At 46.4% G+C, this 20,134-nt stretch overlaps 1 protein-coding gene across 1 annotated transcript in view; it reads right to left on the reverse strand.

Moving 5' to 3' along the window:
• Window positions 1–611: 611 nt before the first annotated feature.
• LOC144820579 (double C2-like domain-containing protein beta) overlaps window positions 612–20,134 on the reverse strand; it is a 546,929-nt gene continuing 527,406 nt past the window's right edge. The window contains exons 7-10 of the mRNA XM_078677947.1: window positions 16,623–16,774; window positions 4,604–4,685; window positions 2,336–2,432; window positions 612–742 (exon numbers count right to left, since the gene is read on the reverse strand). Coding sequence (XP_078534073.1) covers window positions 612–742; window positions 2,336–2,432; window positions 4,604–4,685; window positions 16,623–16,774 — 462 coding nt within the window. The remainder of the gene's footprint in view (window positions 743–2,335; window positions 2,433–4,603; window positions 4,686–16,622; window positions 16,775–20,134) is intronic.

The following is a 20,134-nucleotide window of genomic DNA, read 5'->3' on the forward strand; positions in this document are numbered from 1 at the left end:
GAGTGGGATTGAAAATATTGACATGAAGATTTAGAAATTCATCAATATGTTGCAATATTTTTTGCTGTCCACCCTGCTGGTAAACATTGCAACCACTATTCTGTTAATTTTTATTGCAGCTACTATTCACATTGTATGCAATAGATATCTTTTTGTTTATAAAATAAACCTTTAGGATACATCTATTATTTCCCACGGTTACTGAGTGTGCCTTTCAATTATAAAAGAGGGTTTGGGTTCCACTATCAACCCTGTGATATCTCATAGAATTGAGCCTAACGCATCTCACTCAGATACTGAACCGTGAGTTACAGGGTGGTGGTCAGGGGGTCTAGAGAGCCTATCCTGGGACATGTTTTGGGCAATCCAGAAAACTTATTACAGTGAGATGGTCACCAATAGGCAGAAAGAGTTAGCCTCCTATATGGAGTCCGGGTAAATCTGTAATATGTAGTTATGTAGTTCCCCCCCGGTCAGTGTGGTTTGGTCTCCAATGTTAGCTTCCTCTGTGCCTTCTATGTGCAGCGCAGAATAATTCTCTAATGTATGTTAGTCCCCACGTGCCTGACCCTAAGATGGCTGCCACCGCCCTTGAGAAAGATTACCATAGGTCAGTCGCTGAGCTCTGCATTGTCATTGGTCAAGGCATGCCACTGCTCCACAGGCTGGTCCTTGTTCTTCAGACACTGGAACCAGTGCCTCAGCTGATCCCCCTTGGAGTTTATCCCCAGCTGGATGCCCCCTGTGGAGAGAAACCAAAGATCCTGATCAGGGAGGAGCTCACTGGGGCAGGCAGGCGGTCACTCAGCAACCATAGCGAACAAAAGTGTACAGGAAAAACATAAATGACATCATCGAATAATGAAAAGCATAGCCAAATGACACATTGAAGCAATTGCTTCTGCATAAATTTGAAAAGTGCCAAGGCTGACCACAGTGCTTTACTGTATCTGCTGCAGAAGAATTCACAAACACTTCATACAGTGCTGCAGTGTGTCCTGACACTTTAGAAGTGTAAATGGATGCATTTGCATCAGGGATGAGCTCCAGAGCACACTGGCAGTGACTGTTGACGATAGGGGGAAAAAGACAGGCTTGAAAAACCCCCACAGACAGAAAATAAGGTGATTGGGCCCGATTCACAGAATAAACTTAAGATTCAATCCTAAACTTACTACTTTTGGCATTCACAGAATGAATTTACTACTTTTGGTATTCCCAGAGGTTAGGATTTTGTCTTACGTTTGTCTTAAGACAAACTTAAGACAGACTTAAGAGAAAATCCTAACTTCTGTGAACTTCCGTGAATGCCAAAAGTAGTAAGTGCATTCTGTGAATGCCAAAAGTAGTAAGTGCATTCCGTGAATGCCAAAAGTAGTAAGTGCATTCTGTGAATGCCAAAAGTAGTAAGTGCATTCTGTGAATGCCAAAAGTAGTAAGTGCATTCTGTGAATGCCAAAAGTAGTAAGTTCATTCTGTGAATGCCAAAAGTAGTAAGTGCATTCTGTGAATGCCAAAAGTAGTAAGTGCATTCTGTGAATACCAAAAGTCGTAAGTTCATTCTGTGAATGCCAAAAGTAGTAAGTGCATTCTGTGAATGCCAAAAGTAGTAAGTGCATTCTGTGAATGCCAAAAGTAGTAAGTGCATTCTGTGAATGCCAAAAGTAGTAAGTGCATTCTGTGAATGCCAAAAGTAGTAAGTGCATTCTGTGAATGCCAAAAGTAGTAAGTGCATTCTGTGAATGCCAAAAGTAGTAAGTGCATTCTGTGAATACCAAAATAGTAAGTGCATTCTGTGAATGCCAAAAGTAGTAAGTGCATTCTGTGAATGCCAAAAGTAGTAAGTGCATTCTGTGAATGCCAAAAGTAGTAAGTGCATTCTGTGAATGCCAAAAGTAGTAAGTGCATTCTGTGAATACCAAAATAGTAGTTCGTTTAGGATGGAGTCTTAAGTTCATTCTGTGAATCGGCTCTGAGTATCTGGGAAAGAATAGAAACATGAGTACCATACTCCTCCCCTCCCCCGCCCCACATTAAATACATTTTCACCACTATCACACAGAACCAACAGGGCGGGTTTAGATATGAGGATGACTGCCAGTCTGAGGGGGCAGATGAAAAAGGAAATGGGCAGAAGCCATTTTGTCCAGAGAGGTGGCATAGTAACACTACCCACAACCCAATCGGCTTCTTAAGAGTACTGGCCTGCCTGAATGTCTTGACATTTGCATACCCCTTTCCTATGGACAGCCCCTTTACCTGTCTTAGTGGATGGCGCATCGAGTGCCTTGAAGCCTGCCAGACTCAGCCCCTAAGCGCTGTAGGGTAAGCTTACCTATGAAGTCGTTGGACATGCCCAGGTCGTAGTCCCACACAGACACAAACAGCGTCTTCTTGGCCAACTCCTCCTGGCGGATCTCGTAGACGAACTCCTGAGGGTGAGAAAAGGGAGTGAGGAGGTAAGTACCAAGTGCACATGTGGAGCAGACTTTACCACAGTATAACCGGATTGAACTAACACCCGCAGAGGTGGAGGGGGGCACCAGAGACAAGGTGTAATCAGATGGGGTGAGAAGCGAAAGAGGATGGCTGGGAGGAAGTCATACTTTAAGATGTTACAGTGAGGAAGTCATGTATAGCGGAGAAGCGGAAAGACATATATAGATGAGTTAAAGGACACCCCACACACCCAAAATGTGATGACGCCAGAGGCACAAATATCACAAGAAAGAAAAAACAGAGTAGCATATTATCAAGGACGGCGTTAAAAATTATCGCCGGTTTAGCTGCAGAAAACTGCCGCTAAAGCGGCAATAATGGGCTTAATAATACGCCCTTGAGAATTCCCATAGAAGCCCATGTTCTGGTGTGAACATGGGCTCCTATTGGAATTCTCCAGGGCATATTATCAAGTCCATTATCACCGCTTTAGCTGCAGTTTTCTGCCGCTAAACCGGCGATAATTTTTAACGCCGTCCTTGATAATATGCCCCTAAGAGACTGTTACAGATCATGGCAAATAATGACATCACTGAGCTAGACAGGAAGTGAATACTAGAATCCTAATAAGAGTTCAAGTGTAATACTTAAATTAACAAAACATACATCCTAACAAAACAAAAAAATATTGAGTTATATAAAAAGGGAAAAAAGAGAATCATAAACAGTGAGAGAAAAACACTCAAGTACTGTTTAGATAAAGGATACCCATGCATAAATTATCTTAGTTTGTAGAAAATGTATTAACAAAAGATAAATAGAAATCGAGAACTACAATATTGGTGGCGCTCGACAAGTTACAAAAACAACAATATAAACAATACAGAGTGTAATAAAAAAAGTGGCAGAGGAAAGAATTATACAAAATAAGAAGTTCAGGACAAAACAGAAACAACACAAAGCAGTAATGCGTCCTCTTCAATTAGGACCCCATACATGCGTCAACAGCGTTTCAACCATAGTGTAGTTAGATGGTCATCATCAGGACAAAACAACGAATGTGGGAGCGTCCAAGAAAATTCAATAAAACATCTATTCCAACGGTAGGCCCAACTGGAAAAAATGAAGAAAGTATAATTTGTATGAAGTCCAAAGGCGTCACTGTATAGTTAATATGGCACCCTTATCCAGCAGGGAATGTGGCATATCCAGAAAACTAGATCTTGGTGTCTCAACTCCAACAAATTGCAAGGGGTTGCCCCCCCACAGCTAAATGAATAGCTGTTCTGCTTCTTCGAGTTCAGCAGAGATCCGTACCAATATATGTCAGGGAACTGATATATATATGAACACCAGTCCTGAAGGATCTAGCGGAGACCTTCTCCGAGCTGGTAGTCACATTACTTAAAATGCTATATCGTTGGCGCAAAACTTCGTATCAGAATTGCAGACCAGGTGTCGACAGTAGTGGACGTTTACTCATTATGATGGTCCCGCCGTCGACGCATATAGGTGGCCCTAATTAAAGAGGACGCATTTCTGCGATGTGTTTTTTCTGTTTTGTCCTGAACTTCTTATTTTGTATAATTCTTTCCCAGTGGCGGCTCGCATAGGGCATGCTGCTGGAGGTGGGGCGGGTATGGGGAGGGGCAGAGGGATAGTAAACTCAGACAAACGATGGAACGGAGGAACGTAATAATTACTTTCCTCCGTTCGTCGTATGTCCGAGTTTACTACCCCCCACGCTGTCCCTCCACCGCCCTGCAGCACGCCCTATGTGAGCCGCCACTGTTCTTTCCTCAGCTTCTTTTTTGATTACACACTGTGTTGTTTGTATCGTTGTTTGTGTAACTTGTCGAGCACCACTAATATTATATTTCTTGATTTAACCGCTTCCGTGCGGCGCCGATTCCGCCCCTGTGCTGGACATTCCAGAACAGGGTGTGGTCATGACGGAACCGTTCCGTCATCAGCACAGCTCAGCCGTGACTGATGACGGAACGGTTCTGTCACAAGCGTCGAAGAGGTTAACTAGGAGTGAGGCCATTTCTGTGACATGAAGATCTGAAGCTTTGGCAGGCCTTAAAGTGAGGCCGTTCCTGTGACAGCAGCTCTTGGAGTGAGACTATTCCTGGATCTACATGAATGAAACCCGCCCGCTTACCTCATTAAACTCAGGGTTCAGGGTCTTCTTCCTCACCGTGGTTTTGTACTTGGACTTCTTCCCCATGTCTGGCCGAAGAAATCTGGAAGGAACAGAGAGATGTGAAGAGTTAGGGGAGGAAAGAAGGGAGAGAAAGGAGGTGCAGTGGTGACAGTGAAAGCACAGAAGGAAAGGAGATGGCAGAGGAGCGAGGAGACAATGAGTAAATAGCGACAGAAGATGAGGGTGGAAGTAAAAAGCTCGGGAGGAGGAAGGATTTGTGAAATTGACTATAAGGACTTCTAGCTGCTACAAAGAACCTAGGGCCCTTCCTTTGGCTCACTCCATGGAAAAGCTCTTGCCCTGGGACTGACGCCTTCTTTGATGCTGATGGCTCGTGCTTTTAACAAAGCCTGTGAATAAACCCGTCGGATGCGTACAGCCAACCATCACCGCAGGGGAATACACGGCTCGCGGGAGCTGACGCCTCTAATCCCCTGGAGCTCCCGGGAAACACTCCTCTTTGTATGGTCCCATTAACCTCTTCCATGCGTCGGATGGCCCGCGGCCATCTGATGTCATGGTGGGCGTGAGCGTCCAATGTGCGCACGCGTAGAATTCGCCCGAACAGCGGGTAAATGTGGCCGCGTCGAAGCGGTTAAGAAAACAGGACATTCACCTCCGGACATTTATACCAGTGTCTTACTAGGGTGAGACTAAAGTCTGTGGGGCCGGATTCACAGAACTAACTTAAGTCAAAATCCTAAACTTACTACTTTTGGTATTCACAGGAGTTAGGATTTTATCTTAAATTTGTCTTAAGACAGACTTAAGACAGATTTAAGTTAGGATTTTTTCTTAAGTCTGTCTTAAGACAAACTTAAGACAAAATCCTAACTTTTGTGAATACCAAAAGTAGTAAGTTTAGGATTGAGTCTTAAATTCATTCTGTGAGTCGGGCCCACTACCTGCACCAAAGTACTCATGACAATTTCCAAGGAGAGCAGAGGTAAAGTGGCCTGACCCATTTTACAGAAAGTAGCCCGTGGTAGAATCAGAACAATTCTTATTGCCCAACAGGCACTGACTGCCATGTTTTTAGGTCTTGCCTATGGGCTCCTTTAAGATCTTTGCTGTGGAAAGACCTCTTGTGGACCATACGAAAAACTTACAAAGGGCGTATAGCCCGCCCACTGCTCACCATTGGTTGGATTTCCTTGTAACAATAATCTGCTAGCTTCTTCCTCGATGACTTTCTTTCCTTTTTAGGTTTCGTAACCTGGCGAGGGGCGAAGCCACTCCCAGATCGAAATCTGTTGTTTCTAATAGTGAGGTTAGGACAGCCTCTGTTTCCAATTGGCTAGCTCCATAAATGGAGGCTAGCCATTGGGAGGCAGAGGCTGTCAATCGCGCTTTCTCTCGAAAACGCGATTCGGGGGCGTTTCTGGTGCTTTTTTTAAGCCCCGCCCCTTTGTCCCGGGCCGCGCTGCGATTGGCTGCCGGCCCGGGACACCCCCGTGACGTCATTCCCGGGCCGCGCTGTGATTGGCTGCCGGCCCGGGACCTGACTTGTTGCCGCCTGGAGCTCATCTGGGTTCCGAGAGGGGAAAAAACGACAACAGGAGGATTTGTCGTTGGCCAGGCTTGTTCTAAATAGTTACTGAAGCTGATAGAGGTAAAATGTTAGTGTTTAAACCAACGTAATCTTATGATTGGTAATTTTCTCCGTCAAAAAGTGCACCCTAAAATGCCTGACAGGATTTATAAATCGGGTTTGAGTATTTAAATTAAATTTAACTGTGTGCGAAGACTTGCAGCAGCACATTTTGACAGAAGTAGCAGGAAAGCTTTCTGACAAGCTTTGTTTTCCGTACCGAGCAGCGAGAGATTAAAGATTTAACCAGGCTCTGAGGCGTCGGTGCACCTGAAGCGTGCGGTGCGTCCTCCTCTCCTGAAGGAGGCAATACTGTTGTGTGGCCGCTCTGGCTTCTGTCAAGTCTCGCTGCCACCCATGTGCGTCTATCTGGCTCTGCACGACTGCCGGCTTCTTAGGCTGTGAGCGCCTCTGCACTTCGTTGGTTACCCGACGTGGAATGTTTGAAGACATCGTCTAAGCCACTCGCCGGTCTCGCACTGTGTGGGCCAACCCCGGGGCACCGCACCTAACCGGCCTCAGACTCTCTCCCTGATAACTAACAGGCTCGGCGACTCAGCCGTGAACGCTACTCCTGCCCACTACACTACTAGTTGACATGCTAGGCGTTTCTTCCCAGTCTTCTGATATTTGCCTCTCAACGTGAAGCCCACCCCTAACGGAACCGCAACTTTACCACACTTCACTGCATACTAACTTTATCCGTGGGGCAGGTAGAGGGTTAACTAACTGATTGGCAACTATCTCTTCCTCGCAGAAGTGCCTTACACTCTTTTCGCTACCCCCCTGATCTTCAACATACTTGTTATTTTCCCGTTGCTCTGTCGTCCCCCCGATGATGGCGCAAAATACTGGAGTCCATCCTCAGCAGCCTCATGCAGCCTGACAACGTGGTTATCCAACAGGTACCAGCCTCTGGAGGGAGAGGGCTGTGGGTGGCCCTTTAGGGAAGATGTTGCTGGGTTGAAGCTTTTACTTTTCTACAAGTTGGCGTACAGTAGGGGGTGGGCTGGAGACGGGCTTGTCTGTACGTGGCATTTCAAATGTCAGCATTTATCAGCTATGTAAATTTTTAGAAACAACAACGTACTCCTTTTGAACACTCACCCATTTGGAAAGGAAATTTACCATTTGCTTTAATAAACAATGGGCATCGAGACACGACTTGCGCACCTCAAGCTTTTTGAATGTTCCCATTAAAAAAGCAACTCAAATTATCCCTATCTAAAATACGCTTTGGTAAAAGTTGAGATCGCTGCTTCCGTCCCATGTGTTGACTTTATTCATTCTTGTTAACGACATTTTTATTTTACTTGCACTGTTGGCTATTTGCTGCTGATTTAGTTAGATATTTTTATCCTTGCTCACACTAGCAGTTAGCTCCCTGTTTTCCTGGTGGTAATAGGTTGTTTGGGCGATGTTTACTAACTAAAACTCACTTCTTGCGCCCCTTTAAAATGCTCTAATGCCTCTGGGCTAAGTCTGCGTTGTATAAAAACTGTAAAACTAAATAAGCATTGGCAATGCCAATAGACCTGGCATATGAATGAAAGTGCATTTTGTGTCATTGATGGGTTAAGGCACTCAATTCATTGTACATTAATTCTGTCACTTTCTTTGCACTCATGCATCCATTCTTTAATCAACTGGCTCGTTATTGCATTCACCCTCTGACACCACTACAATAAAATACATACAAACTCAATAATATGCATGATAAAATAAAAAAATAAAAGTCCTAAAACTAAAAACACTTTGGCATCTAAAAAAGTGGGTATTTGCTCTCAGTAACAAAACTAAACAAAGTAAAGATATTGTAAATAGTCTATTGTTTTAAAATTAAACTATGGTTGCCACATTTAGCATGGTGAGCATAGGACCCTCGTATGGGCATACCCTTGCCAAGGCTATGCACGGACATGGGTTCCTTGCTCACTGGAACCAAGCTGCACCTGATTGAAAAGGCCCAATGATAAAAAAAACACCGTCTTGGATTGCTTGTGTTCTGGTTCGTAGAGGATCTGGCTTGGCAGTTCTGGCTGGACTGTTCCTAATGTAGCAGAGTTGAGAAAGATTTGTGAATGGCTGGGTCTAATCTGGCGGGAGTGGTATTGTAGGCAAAGGTACACTGGGTTGGAGTGCTACAATGAACGATTGCCAGCGGTTAGACGTTTTACAAGTATCCTACCATCACCTTTTGTGTGTTGGATGTCCAGGGCAAGAGATTAAATCATTTGATCAAACAAGATTTGTAAAATGCTGCTATTCACTTGGAAGAGTATTGAGGTGCTGAGAGCCAAGTTGCTTGGGTGGGATCAGTTGATCAACCAAATCTTGTTTCCATCCGAATACCTGAAGAGAAGGTGATATATGGAGGTGGCGGCTGTTTCAGGACATGGCTAGGTAGGAGATGGAGAGTCCTCCACTGTTTTAGCAGATGCTGGGGGAGTGAGCGAGGGAGAGTGTCTGGAGGGTTTGTGGAAGCTCTGGCGGTGGGTTAGCATTTTGAATTTGCGTAGCTTGTGGATGGGAAGCCATTGGTTTTTTTTAGGTGAGGGGTGATTTCACTTTCATTGTGTACTCGGATGTGATTTCGGACTGCAGTTCTTCACCATGGGGTGGTGCACCGGCTCTGAAGAGCTCAAGCCTGATGGAAACATTTTGAGGGGGAGGGGGGGTCATTCGTGAGCGCGAGCTACACAGACAAAAACTATTTAAATGTGCCTGAGCAGGGAGGGGGCGAATTCCAATGGAGGGGGCTGGGCGATGAATTACTGAGCACAAAGAGGCACTTGGTTGGCCAGGGGTGATATTTGTATGTGTAAAGGGTAATTAACAGGTTTGCCAGGGGGCGGGAGAGCGGGGGTGAAGGCAGCATTGCAAAATCGGAGGAAGTCACGAATCGGCCCCGTTTGAAGCTTCGAGCACAATCACCGCAGGGGGGGAAGAGACGTTGACCTTTGACACCTGCATGCAAGGTCTCTCCTTAAGGAAGTCGGCGCAGGGGAGAGACCAGATAAAGGGTAACCGTGTGATCTTGTCCACTGTTGCCACCCAGGGCTAATGGTGACATCTTAAACCACAAGGTCAAAGGTCGAGCAGTTTGTAAATACAGAAGGTAGCCCAGGACAATATTACACTTTACCCATTATTTGCATATTTTATTTTGCTTTCTTTTGGGTAGTTAAACCGAAGAAGTGATCGTCTTCAAAGTGCAGTTAACAATGGGCACTGTTTAGAATTGGAATATTCCGGTTTTGTTTGCCTTTCGTGAATGAATTGTTGCTAAAACAATGGACGCCAGGTTTATGCGATTCTGTGGTTGCTGCGTTTACAACATACTTGACGGTTGCTGCATTTGCCACATAATATGCCTAATTTGGAGATTTAAAAATCTGCTGCTTCTAGTTGAAATGGATGGATATGACACTGCCAGAGAAAGTGCTGCATAATGTACACGTGTTCCTGAATTATGCTGGTGGAGTGTGTCGTTATGTCCCTGTGATGTGTGGCGGGTGTTCTAGTGGCACACTTTCAGTGGGTGTATGTCGCGACTATCTGGGATTCGCGGATATACCCTGCCCTGAGTATGTTACTTAAACTGAGCCCACGTGAGTTTGTGTGTGTGGGGGGGGGGGGTGTAGTATATGATATTCCCTTGCGTCGTTGTGTGTGGAGGAGAGTTATGATCTGCCCCCCCCCCCCCCCAAGCCATGCGACATCATATCGTCCCGAGGGGTGTGGGTGGGTGTGGAGGTATTGTGTGCAGTGTGATCCTTTTGTGCTGGGTGAGTTCTGTCATCGCTCCCATCAGTGTAGTGAACACAGTGCTGCTCTGAGGGTTGTGTGCGTTTGGGGGGTAAAGAGAGAGAGGTACACGCTGGGACTCCTTAAAGCTGAGTGTGTATGTGATGTGTTACCCTTGGGTGACTCATACCACACCGCTCTGAGTTGTGTGTGTTGTACCCCTCAGAGGCCTCGTAATATCGCATCATGTGTGCCGCGGGTATGTTGGACTTTCCTCTGAGCAGTGCACAGCATCGCCCTGACAGAGGTGTGTAATAACATTATATAGTGCCTCTCGTTATTGAAGTCTCTGTCGCCTTTACATTTAATGCAATGCCTTTCCGGGTGAGTTAAACAACGGGTTGAGGCAGGAAAGCATCCAAGGGTTCCTAAGCCTTAGGTTTGCAATTATCTTTCATTCAGTTTTTGCTTTGGACTGGGGACGCAGTTCCTTTCCTCGCACTGAAAGCAATCTCAGCAGCCAGTTGCAGTGGGTTCAAGGGAAATAGAAGTAACGCTTTTCAAAGACCTACTTTCTTCGACTGTTTGTTTTAAGAATGCTCCAACTTAACAAGTAAAAGGGAGTGAAGAGGTGTCAAATTCTATGTTGACTTCCATGTAAAGGAACTGGTGACTTAGAGCGTCTGATGATGTTCAGCATCGGTATTTGAGCCACGTGGTTCGCAATCCACAACTGTAAAGCCACAAGCTATCTATCACTCCAGCTGGGAAGCCAATTTCTGTATGGGCATACTGCACCTGACTGCAGATGCCACTAGGGTCATTCTGCCAGTCTTTGGTGCAGCTATTAATTAAAAACCTTTTGGTTTCTAATCCCAGATTCAGCATTTGACCAGCACTGTGTGATTTTGAGCAATTTAATGTGTGCTTCTATTATTACCAGCGTAAAATTGAAGCATGCTGTATACCAGCAACAAGGGTCTTGATGTACTTCAAGCAATAAGGGCCGCTCTGGGTGTGTGTTGCTGGCTTGTGTGTGTGTGGCTCTGGGTGTGGGTGTGTGGTAGGTACAATAGGTCTCGCATTTGCAAGAGATTAAGCTATTGGCATTGTAAATGACAATGCCATTTATTTATCTGTTTTCAAAACCAACACATAAATAAAAATGTTGTCATTTACAATGCCAATAGGTCTAACTTTTCCAAAGGCGAAACCGTTGCATTGTAAATGCTTGTTTGTGTTAGGCCCTCCCCTCGAGAATAGTTTCAATATCATGTTGTTGATTGGATGACTTGTACTCTTCCACTGCTCACATCCAAGGAACTACTTTTCTTTTTTACACTCCGGCCCCTTGAGTTGCAATTTTCTACTCGGCAAGTCATATGTTTTTCTTGTGCCTTCATGCATTTTTATTCGATTTTCCACTCGAATATAGGCGTCTGTCTAGGAATGGTAAATCTTTTATGCGATGCTCAAGAGACAGTAAAGACTGCAGTGGGAACGCCAAACTGCACGGCAGTAGGAATAAAAAGAAACTATAAAAGAAATCGCAAGAGGGCAGCCATGCACAAGAAATGGAATTCTTATAGTCATTTTGCCCGAAATGAGCATGCATGGAATGAAATTGGAAAGGCCTCGCTCACGTAAGACTATATGACCAATGAAAAGAAAATACAAGAAAAGGCAAAAGATATAAACTAGACTCATTCTTTTCTTATCTTGATAGAGCGTTAGATTTCAGTAACAGAGGTAGAGAACAGCAACGGTTTTTTCATCCAGATGGTATGGTGTCAGTATGCCCTGACTTCGGTACCCAACCCCACCAGCACCAGAGGAGGTCACAGCCGGATACAGGAAGTCCCAACCCCACCAGCACCAGAGGAGGTCACAGCCGGATACAGGAAGTCCCAACCCCACCAGCACCAGAGGAGGTCACCAACCAGATGCAAGGAACTGTTCCCATGAGGCACAGAGTCAGACTGATTTGCATATGGCCATGTCTGAACTGGGGTGGCAGAGTGGGCTAAAGAACGGTGATGAATTTAAACCAGATCTGTTGGCTGGGTGTGAGTGTTTGATTGATTCAGATGCTCTGTCCATCAACACCCCCTTTTGTACCGCTTTTGGCCGCCATAAGTGTGGCAGGGTATGCTCAGACGTGAGTCCCTTGCTCACTTTGCCACTGGATTCAAGCAAGCCGGGCTGAAGACGGCTGGAATGCCAGAAACCGGTCCTCGGAAGCTTGTTTCCGGTCCAGGGAAGGCATGGCTTGGCAGTTCGGGCTGGACTGTTCCCATGAGGCACAGGGTCAGACTGATTTGCATATAGCCATGTCTGAACTGGGGTGGCAGAGTGGGCTAAAGAACGGTGATGGATCAAACCCAGATCAGTTGACTGGGTGTGAGTGTTTGATTGATTCAGATGCTCTGTCCATCAACACCCCCTTTTGTACCGCTTTTGGCCGCCATAAGTGTGGCAGGGTATGCTCAGACGTGAGTCCCTTGCTCACTTTGCCACTGGATTCAAGCAAGCCGGGCTGAAGACGGCTGGAATGCCAGAAACCGGTCCTCGGAAGCTTGTTTCCGGTCCAGGGAAGGCATGGCTTGGCAGTTCGGGCTGGACTGTTCCCATGAGGCACCGGGTCACACTGATTTGCATATAGCCATGTCTGAACTGGGGTGGCAGAGTGGGCTAAAGAACGGTGATGGATTAAACCCAGATCAGTTGACTGGGGGTGAGTGCTTGTATTGTCAACGCTCCGTCCATCACCACCTTTGGTTTTGCTTTGTTTGCCATAAGTTGGCAGGGTATGCTCAGACGTGAGTCCCTTGCTCACTTTGCTACTGGATTCAAGCAAGCCTGGCTGAAGAAGGCTGGGGTCCTCGAAACTTGTTTCCGGACTGTTCCCATGAGGCACAGGGTCAGACTGATTAGTATATAGCCATGTCTGAACTGGGTGGTGCATCCTAGGTTTACCGGGAATGCCTCACTTTACAGCTACAAGGCCATGAAAAGGGCTTTACATGGCCTTGTAGATATGGCTAAGCCCTTTGTGCCACAGGAACGTTGTAAATATGCCCCCAAGTCTCTAAGGATCACCTTTTGTAATACTGCCGGAACATCCAGGATCAACGCTTCAACAAATATCGTTACATCTCTCAGCCAGTAAAGTCACTATTTATGGTGGCCAAGTCTTTTGTCGCAGCTGTATTCCAGGAGTAACCTTTCAAGAAGCGAGATAAGTTCACCTCAGAAGCATTACAAGCCCTGTGCAGCGAAACACCCTTGCAAACTAAGGACCCACTTAAAGTATGCTCGCAGGCTGAACTGCGGAGAAACACTTCAGTTACCTTATTCTGACACCAACATTTGAAAGGAAGCTCCCAATACGTATGTACACACCCTCCTCCTAACACTTCATACCTGCCCACTTGGTGGTGTTGTAGACAGTTTTGAAAATGAAATGGCAACATTGGCGTTGCAATATACTCATGGGTTATACAATCCGCGGATGCAATTTCAGAAATGGTTTTTCTAAGTGTGACATAGTGTATTTTATGTCTATGGCCCGATTCACAGAATTAACTTAAGACTCAATCCTAAACTTACTACTATTTTGGTATTCACAGAATGCACTTACTACTTTTGGTATTCACAGAAGTTAGGATTTTATCTTAAGTTTGTCTTAAAACAAACTTAAGACAGACTTAAGACAAACTTAAGACAAAATCCTAACTTAAGTCTGTCTTAAGACAAACTTAAAACAAAATCTTAACTTCTGTGAATCCCAAAAGTAGTAAGTTCATTCTGTGAATGCCAAAAGTAGTAAGTGCATTCTGTGAATACCAAAATAGTAGTAAGTTTAGGATTGAGTCTTAAGTTCATTCTGTGAATCGGGCCCTATGTGTGCAATAGTTATCTGTTGTTCTGTAAAATGGTATGGGAAAACAGGTTTGTGATGTTGATATGTTGCCATGGCGCGTGGCCAGAACAGTGTTTGTAATGTCCAGCTCAATAGCATAACAGACCTGAGCTGTGACTGCCCATTTTGTAATGCAGACATGTGTTTTGTTGCACAATGTGCATCGCTGAGGACACCATGTCGCCCAAAGAGTGTATTCTAGATAATAAGGTGGCCGGACCGTAGCCAACCACTGCAAGAGCTTGTTCTAAAGTAGCCCTATCAATGTTTCGCAATCTTTCAGCATCTTCCTACTGAGAGGCTTTCAATATTTCTGTTGTATATGACATAGAAGTTCTTTTGATGTGGTTTTCAAGGACCTAACAAAAAGTCCCTGAGTTTCAGGTCACCGGATAAAAGGAACATGTGTTGTTTCACCTAAGACAGCATTAAGGTTTTTAGCCAATTAAGGCACAACTTCCCAACACTGTAAGTTGTCACCACACCGAGTGTGCAGACCGCACATAACACCTGGTGGGCCTATTACTTTTGAAGCCCTCGGTGTTACCTAGCAATCGTGCCAGACCTCTCTTAGTGTCCAGTGGCCAAACTAACCACCCCTTCCCATTGGGGTCCGATGAATTGTAGGTAACGTTACTCAGCATAGTATCTAATGTATCTTCACCGTGTTCTGTAAACTGTTGCCAGTTTACAAACGCGCAAATGTGGGAATTTGGGGTGTGTTCAAATCTTTCATCTTGACTAATCCAAGACATTTTGTTTGTTGCAAAGTTCTGTTCAGGAAAATAATTTGTTGTGGTGACAGGTGTGCTCTAAACTAGGCTTCAGTTCTCTGTACCAGCCAGTCTTTTGTCCCCCAAATAGACTTTACAGCTATGGTGTCCCACCAAAAGTCAAAACCTTGAACAGACAGCTGGGCAAGAAATGAAGCAGAATATATCAGCCTTGAGTCTGTCAGCATATTTTTCTTTGCAGGCGATAGTGCAAGCCTGTAGTCGTAAGTGGGCCTGGATGGAGTTGACGGTGTTCCGCTACACAGAACTCTGCGAAGTGACAAAAAAACGACGCCATGCTACGCTGAGTTTTGCAAGAGGCGGAGTGTGTAGGTTGCGCCAGTCGCTGTAAAATCAGCGCAAACGGCACCATGAGCAGCGCAAGCGGGCGCTGCTTCTTTCTGCCGCTCGAGTAGAAGTTCTACTTGTGTGGCAGCTTCCTCAACGCAAACGGAAGGTTTCTCACAGCGAGCGGGTGCGACCATCCGCATTAAAAATCTCGCCGGGAGGTGGAGCGGAGTAAGATTTTACTCACTCACGTTTGCCAACTTAATATCAGTAGGATGCTGCTTGTGACCTAAGGCACTCTAGGTCTTGGGGTGCTTGTGTCTCATTCAGGGGGGACCAGGTCTGGGAGTTCGTATCACGCCTGATTTGCATAGAGCTGAGTCTCGTTCAAGGTGGCTGATGGGCAAAAACAGATAGATTGGAATGTTTACATGGTAATTAGCACTGGCTGAAATTAATTCAAGCATTCCAGCACTCACTCTTTTGTTTTGACTGTCATGGGGTGTTTAGCATCTCATATTAATGGTGTGTGCTCACAGACACTTACAACTAACTAGATAGGTTTCAGGAAGCAACTCTTTGTGTTCAGACTTGGGGGGAGTCTGTGAGAAGCAACAAACACATGGGGTGCACAGAGGGAATAACAACAGTTTCAGGTAATGAGGCAATGAAGAGAAGCAACATGTAAATGAGCTGGAGCAAAGTTTGGGAGCAGGTGAAGGACAGAGAGACAAAAGAGAAATCAATAAAGAATATAGAGGGATGCAGGGCCTACCAGGGGGCTGCTCTAGCACTGCTCCCCTGCACTGCTTCCTGTTGCAGTGTTCCCTTTCCATGCTCTCCCATTTACTCCTCACCTTCTTCATTCTGCCCTCCCTGACTCACACGTCTCATCTCCTCCCTGTGTTATCACTTCAGGCTTCTCTCCCTGTGGCTCTTTTCCTCTCCTTCTCTTCTTCTGCTTATCCACAGTCTTCCATTCCTTCCTCTATCCTCACGGTCCATCCATACTGCCCCTTTCTCTGCTCTCTTATCACCGCCCCTCTCTCCCGCCCTCTCCTCTCTCTCTTCTCCTCACACCTCTTCTTTTGCTTTTTGTCTTCCTCCTTCCCTCCTTTTATTTCCCTCAAGCCGTTCTCATCTTTCCTCCCCATTCCCTAAGGACTTACTTTCAAACTCCCGACTTGTTCTTTTTTACTCTTAACTCTGCAATATCCCTGTAGCCTCTGCCTCTCCCTTCCCTGCCCAAATCTTTACCAATGCCGTTCACGCTTTTTCTTATTCCTCTCCTTTCTCCCCTCCCTCCCTCCCATCCCCTCCCCTTTCCGCTCCCTTCACCTCGCCTCTCTCCTTCTTTCCTGTCACTTCGTTCACCTGTCTTTCCTCTAGCGCCTTCCTCTCCCTCTCGACTCTCTCCTTCTCTTCCTCTCACTTCTTTCGCCTGTCTCTCCTCTAGCGCCTTCCTCTCCTGTCTCCTTTCCTTTCCTTTCCTCTCCTTTCCTCTCCCACCCCTCTACCTCTCTCCTTCTTTTGCTTTCTTTTCTTTCTCCTGTCTCTCCTCAAGCGCCTTCCTCTCTCCCCCCCTCCTCTCCGTATTCTCCCCCCGTGAATCCCTCCCCACCACCCCCATACGATGAGTCGAGGACCCCCTCTTACATCTTGACGAAGGGGTCCGAGTACCCGTTGGAGTCCATGGCCGCCAGGTGCGCGCAGCGCAGGACGCCGACCACCAGCCCCAGCTTCTGGGAGCTATAGCAGAGGGAGATGAGGATGCGGCCGCGTTCCTCCGCCGGCGCCTCTCCGGAGTCCTGTCCAGTCATGGGGAGGAGAGAAGAGGACAGGGGGTGAGATGAGGGGGGACCACAGCTTTATACCCCTCTGCCCCCCCCTGCTCTGCCCCACAAGCAGCCTCCTTCACTCTCACCCTTCATCACCTCCCTTCTAGCTTTTGAATACCCATCCCACCTCTCTTGTTCTGTCATTCATTTTCATTCCTCCCTCATGATTTCCCGTGATGCTCTGTTGTTTAATGTGACGTAGTAGGTGTTATAGCGCATCAACCCCTACCTTCTCTCCTTGTGGTGTTTGCTCGTCTCTTTGTTATGTTATGTTATGTTATAAAGTATTTTATTACGCGCTCTGCTACTACAGAGTATCCTGGCGCGATATGTAGGCACTAAACTGACCCAGTCCTAAAATAAAGAAGCAGAGAACTAGATACTAAGATTAAAAAGATGGGTTTTTAGCCCTTTCTTAAATCCTGCCAATGTGGTTGCTGATCGCAGAGAGAACGGCAAGGCATTCCAGGCCCGTGCTGTTTGGACTGAAATTGACTGACCGCCCAGTCTCGCATATCTGATTTTAGGTATGGACATCAGACGAAGATTGGCCGATCGAAGAGCACGATGAGGCATGTAAAAGGAAAACCTCTTGTGCAAATATTGTGGAACAGAAGTCGTACGGCCGCACTCTGTATAACCTGCATTCGCTTGACAAGGTATTTGGGGAGACCACTATAGAGAGCATTGGCATAGTCAAGCCTAGACAGAATAAGAGCACGCAGGACAGTCTCCTTCGCCTCCCTATGGAGAAGTGGAAGGAATCGCTTGAGTGACTTTAAGGTGGCAAAACAGGTCGCAGTAAGTTTTTTTATATGGGCTTCAAACTTAAGATCCTGCCCAAACCAGACCCCCAGGTTTTTAGCCGGGCCTCCATGGTAGCTAGGGCATGCCAAATCTGTCGGCCAGATAAGCTCTCTGAAATTGGCCGGAAAATTGCCATAGAATAGTAGCTCAGACTTGTCCTCGTTGCATTTAAGCTGGGCTGAGACAAGCCAACGGAAGACATTGGTCAGACAGGAGCGGACTGTCTGGGCGTCTAAGCAGTCCTTAGGCCAGGTGAACAACAGCTGCGTGTCGTCAGCGTATGACATTATTTTGGCTCCCCACTGCTCAGCCAGATAAATCAGCGGAGTCATGTAGACGTTGAACAACAGTGGGCTCAACGTCGAGCCCTGTGGTACCCCGGTGGTGAGCCTCTTGGGTGATGAAGAGAAAGGAGGCAACCATACCTGCTGCGACCGCCCAGACAGAAAAGAGGACAGCCAGGCCAGAACCGCACCCGACAGCCCCACCTCCGCCAGCCTAGTCAGCAGCTGGGCATGGGGCACCGTGTCGAAGGCGGCAGATAAGTCCAGCAAAACCAGGACCGCTCTGCCGCCTCCGTCAAGACACTCCCTAATGGCCTCAGAGACTTCCACCAGAGCCGTTTCCGTGCTGAAAGCAGCCCTGAACCCTGATTGAGCCGGGTGCAGGGCGTGAGAGGACTCGATGAAAGCATTAAATTGCCTAAAAACTACTTTTTCGGTCACTTTTGCTAGTGCCGGGAGCAGAGATATCGGACGATAGCTAGCGGTAGACAGGGGGTCCAGGCTAGGTTTCTTCAGCAGGGGAAGAAGTTTTGCCTGTTTCCAACAAAGAGGCACTGAGGCAGAGGCCAGAGACATGTTAACAACCTGGGTAACCTCCTGATACACCAGACTGGCCGCTCCCCCCAGAACCCTAGCAGGGCACGGGTCAGAGGGTGAGCCAGACTTTAGCGACTCCAAAATGGACAGCACATCAGCTTGCTGAGCAGGCTCAAAAGTGGAAAATTGACTAACATGTTGCTCCGCATCCATAGCAGTATTAGGTGGAGAGGGCAGAGGAGGACTGTCAGAGTTTAGAAGCTCCTCTTGAATTTTTTTGATCTTATTATCAAAGAAACATGAAAGTTCCTCACACCACAAGTCGGAGGCCGGGAGAGCTGGGGAGACAGCGCATGGTGAGAGGAAGCTCTGAACAATGGCAAAGACTTCTCTGGCATTGTTGTCCGCCTTCTCAATCCTTCCTGAAAAGTAGCTACTTTTAGCGGCCTTGATTTCAGCATAGTAAACTTTCTGCGCCTTCCGCAGCTTGCTCTTAAGTTCGGGGCAGAACTCAAGGCGCCAGGCTCGCTCCAGCTTCTTGCACCCTAATTTAAGTTCTCTAAGCGCATGAGAGAACCAGGGTTTGGAGGGAGACGACCTCGACCGCCTGCTACCGCTCTTGTTAGTCTGTAGAGCGGCACTCTGTTCCACCCAAGCATTGAATGATTCCACCGCAGAATCCAAATTCAATGGCAGGGTCGGCCGGTGGGACGTGAGAGAGTCTGAAAAGGTAGACAAATTTATTCTCTGGGCATGAGAATGAGGGGCAGAAGAATTCTTCGGACCTTTTGACTTTATGGGCCAGGTGAACAGAATTAAGGCATGGTCTGACCAAGTGACCCACCTAGGGGGTAGCATAGAGATCTCAAAGTTGGAGCAGACTAGGTCCAACCAGTGGCCAGCCGCATGGGTGGGGAAGGTCACCCATTGTGTAAGATGCGCCAGCGAGAAGACTTCCGCCAAGCCGATCGATTCTGGTAGGTCCATCGCGTCCATATGAATATTAAAGTCCCCCAGAATAAGATATCGAGAGAATTTAAGGGCGCGGGGGACGATAACCTCCTCAATATTACCGGCAAAACAGCCCGCATAGCTAGGTGGGCGGTAAAGCAAAGTACCTCCCAAGGTGAAGTGGGGGGAGAGGATCACAGCGAAGTGTAACATTTCGGTTTCGCCAAGTGAGTCGGGCGGTTCACTCACCAAAGTCCAGTGGTCTCGGTAGATTACAGCGGTAGATACTTTGTGTATCTATTTTTCTCTAATAACTCTGCTGCTCTCATGCCTTCCTCTTCATGTCCCTCCTCAAGCTTCCTGTCTCCCACTTATCTTTCCTGACGAGGGGCCCGATTCACAGAAGTAACTTAAGACAAAATCCTAAACTTACTACTTTTGGTATTCACAGAAGGCACTTAGTAGTAGTAAAGTTAGGATTTTGTCTTAAGTCTGACTTAAGTCTGTCTTAAGTCTGTCCTAAATTTGTCTTAAGTCTGCCTTAAGTCTATCTTAAGTCTGTCCTAAATTCTTCTTAAGCTTGTCTTAAGTCTGTCCTAAGTTTGTCTTAAGTTAAGTCTGTCCTAAATTTGTCTTAAGTCTTTCTTAAGTCTGTCCTAAGTTTGTCTTAAGTTTCTCTAAAGTCTGTCTTAAGTCTGTCTTAAGTCTGACTTAAGTCTGTCCTAAGTTTGTCTTAAGTTTGTCTTAAGAC

The sequence above is a fragment of the Lissotriton helveticus genome, chromosome 1_1, assembly GCF_964261635.1.
Source record: "Lissotriton helveticus chromosome 1_1, aLisHel1.1, whole genome shotgun sequence".
Lineage (NCBI taxonomy): Eukaryota > Metazoa > Chordata > Amphibia > Caudata > Salamandridae > Lissotriton > Lissotriton helveticus.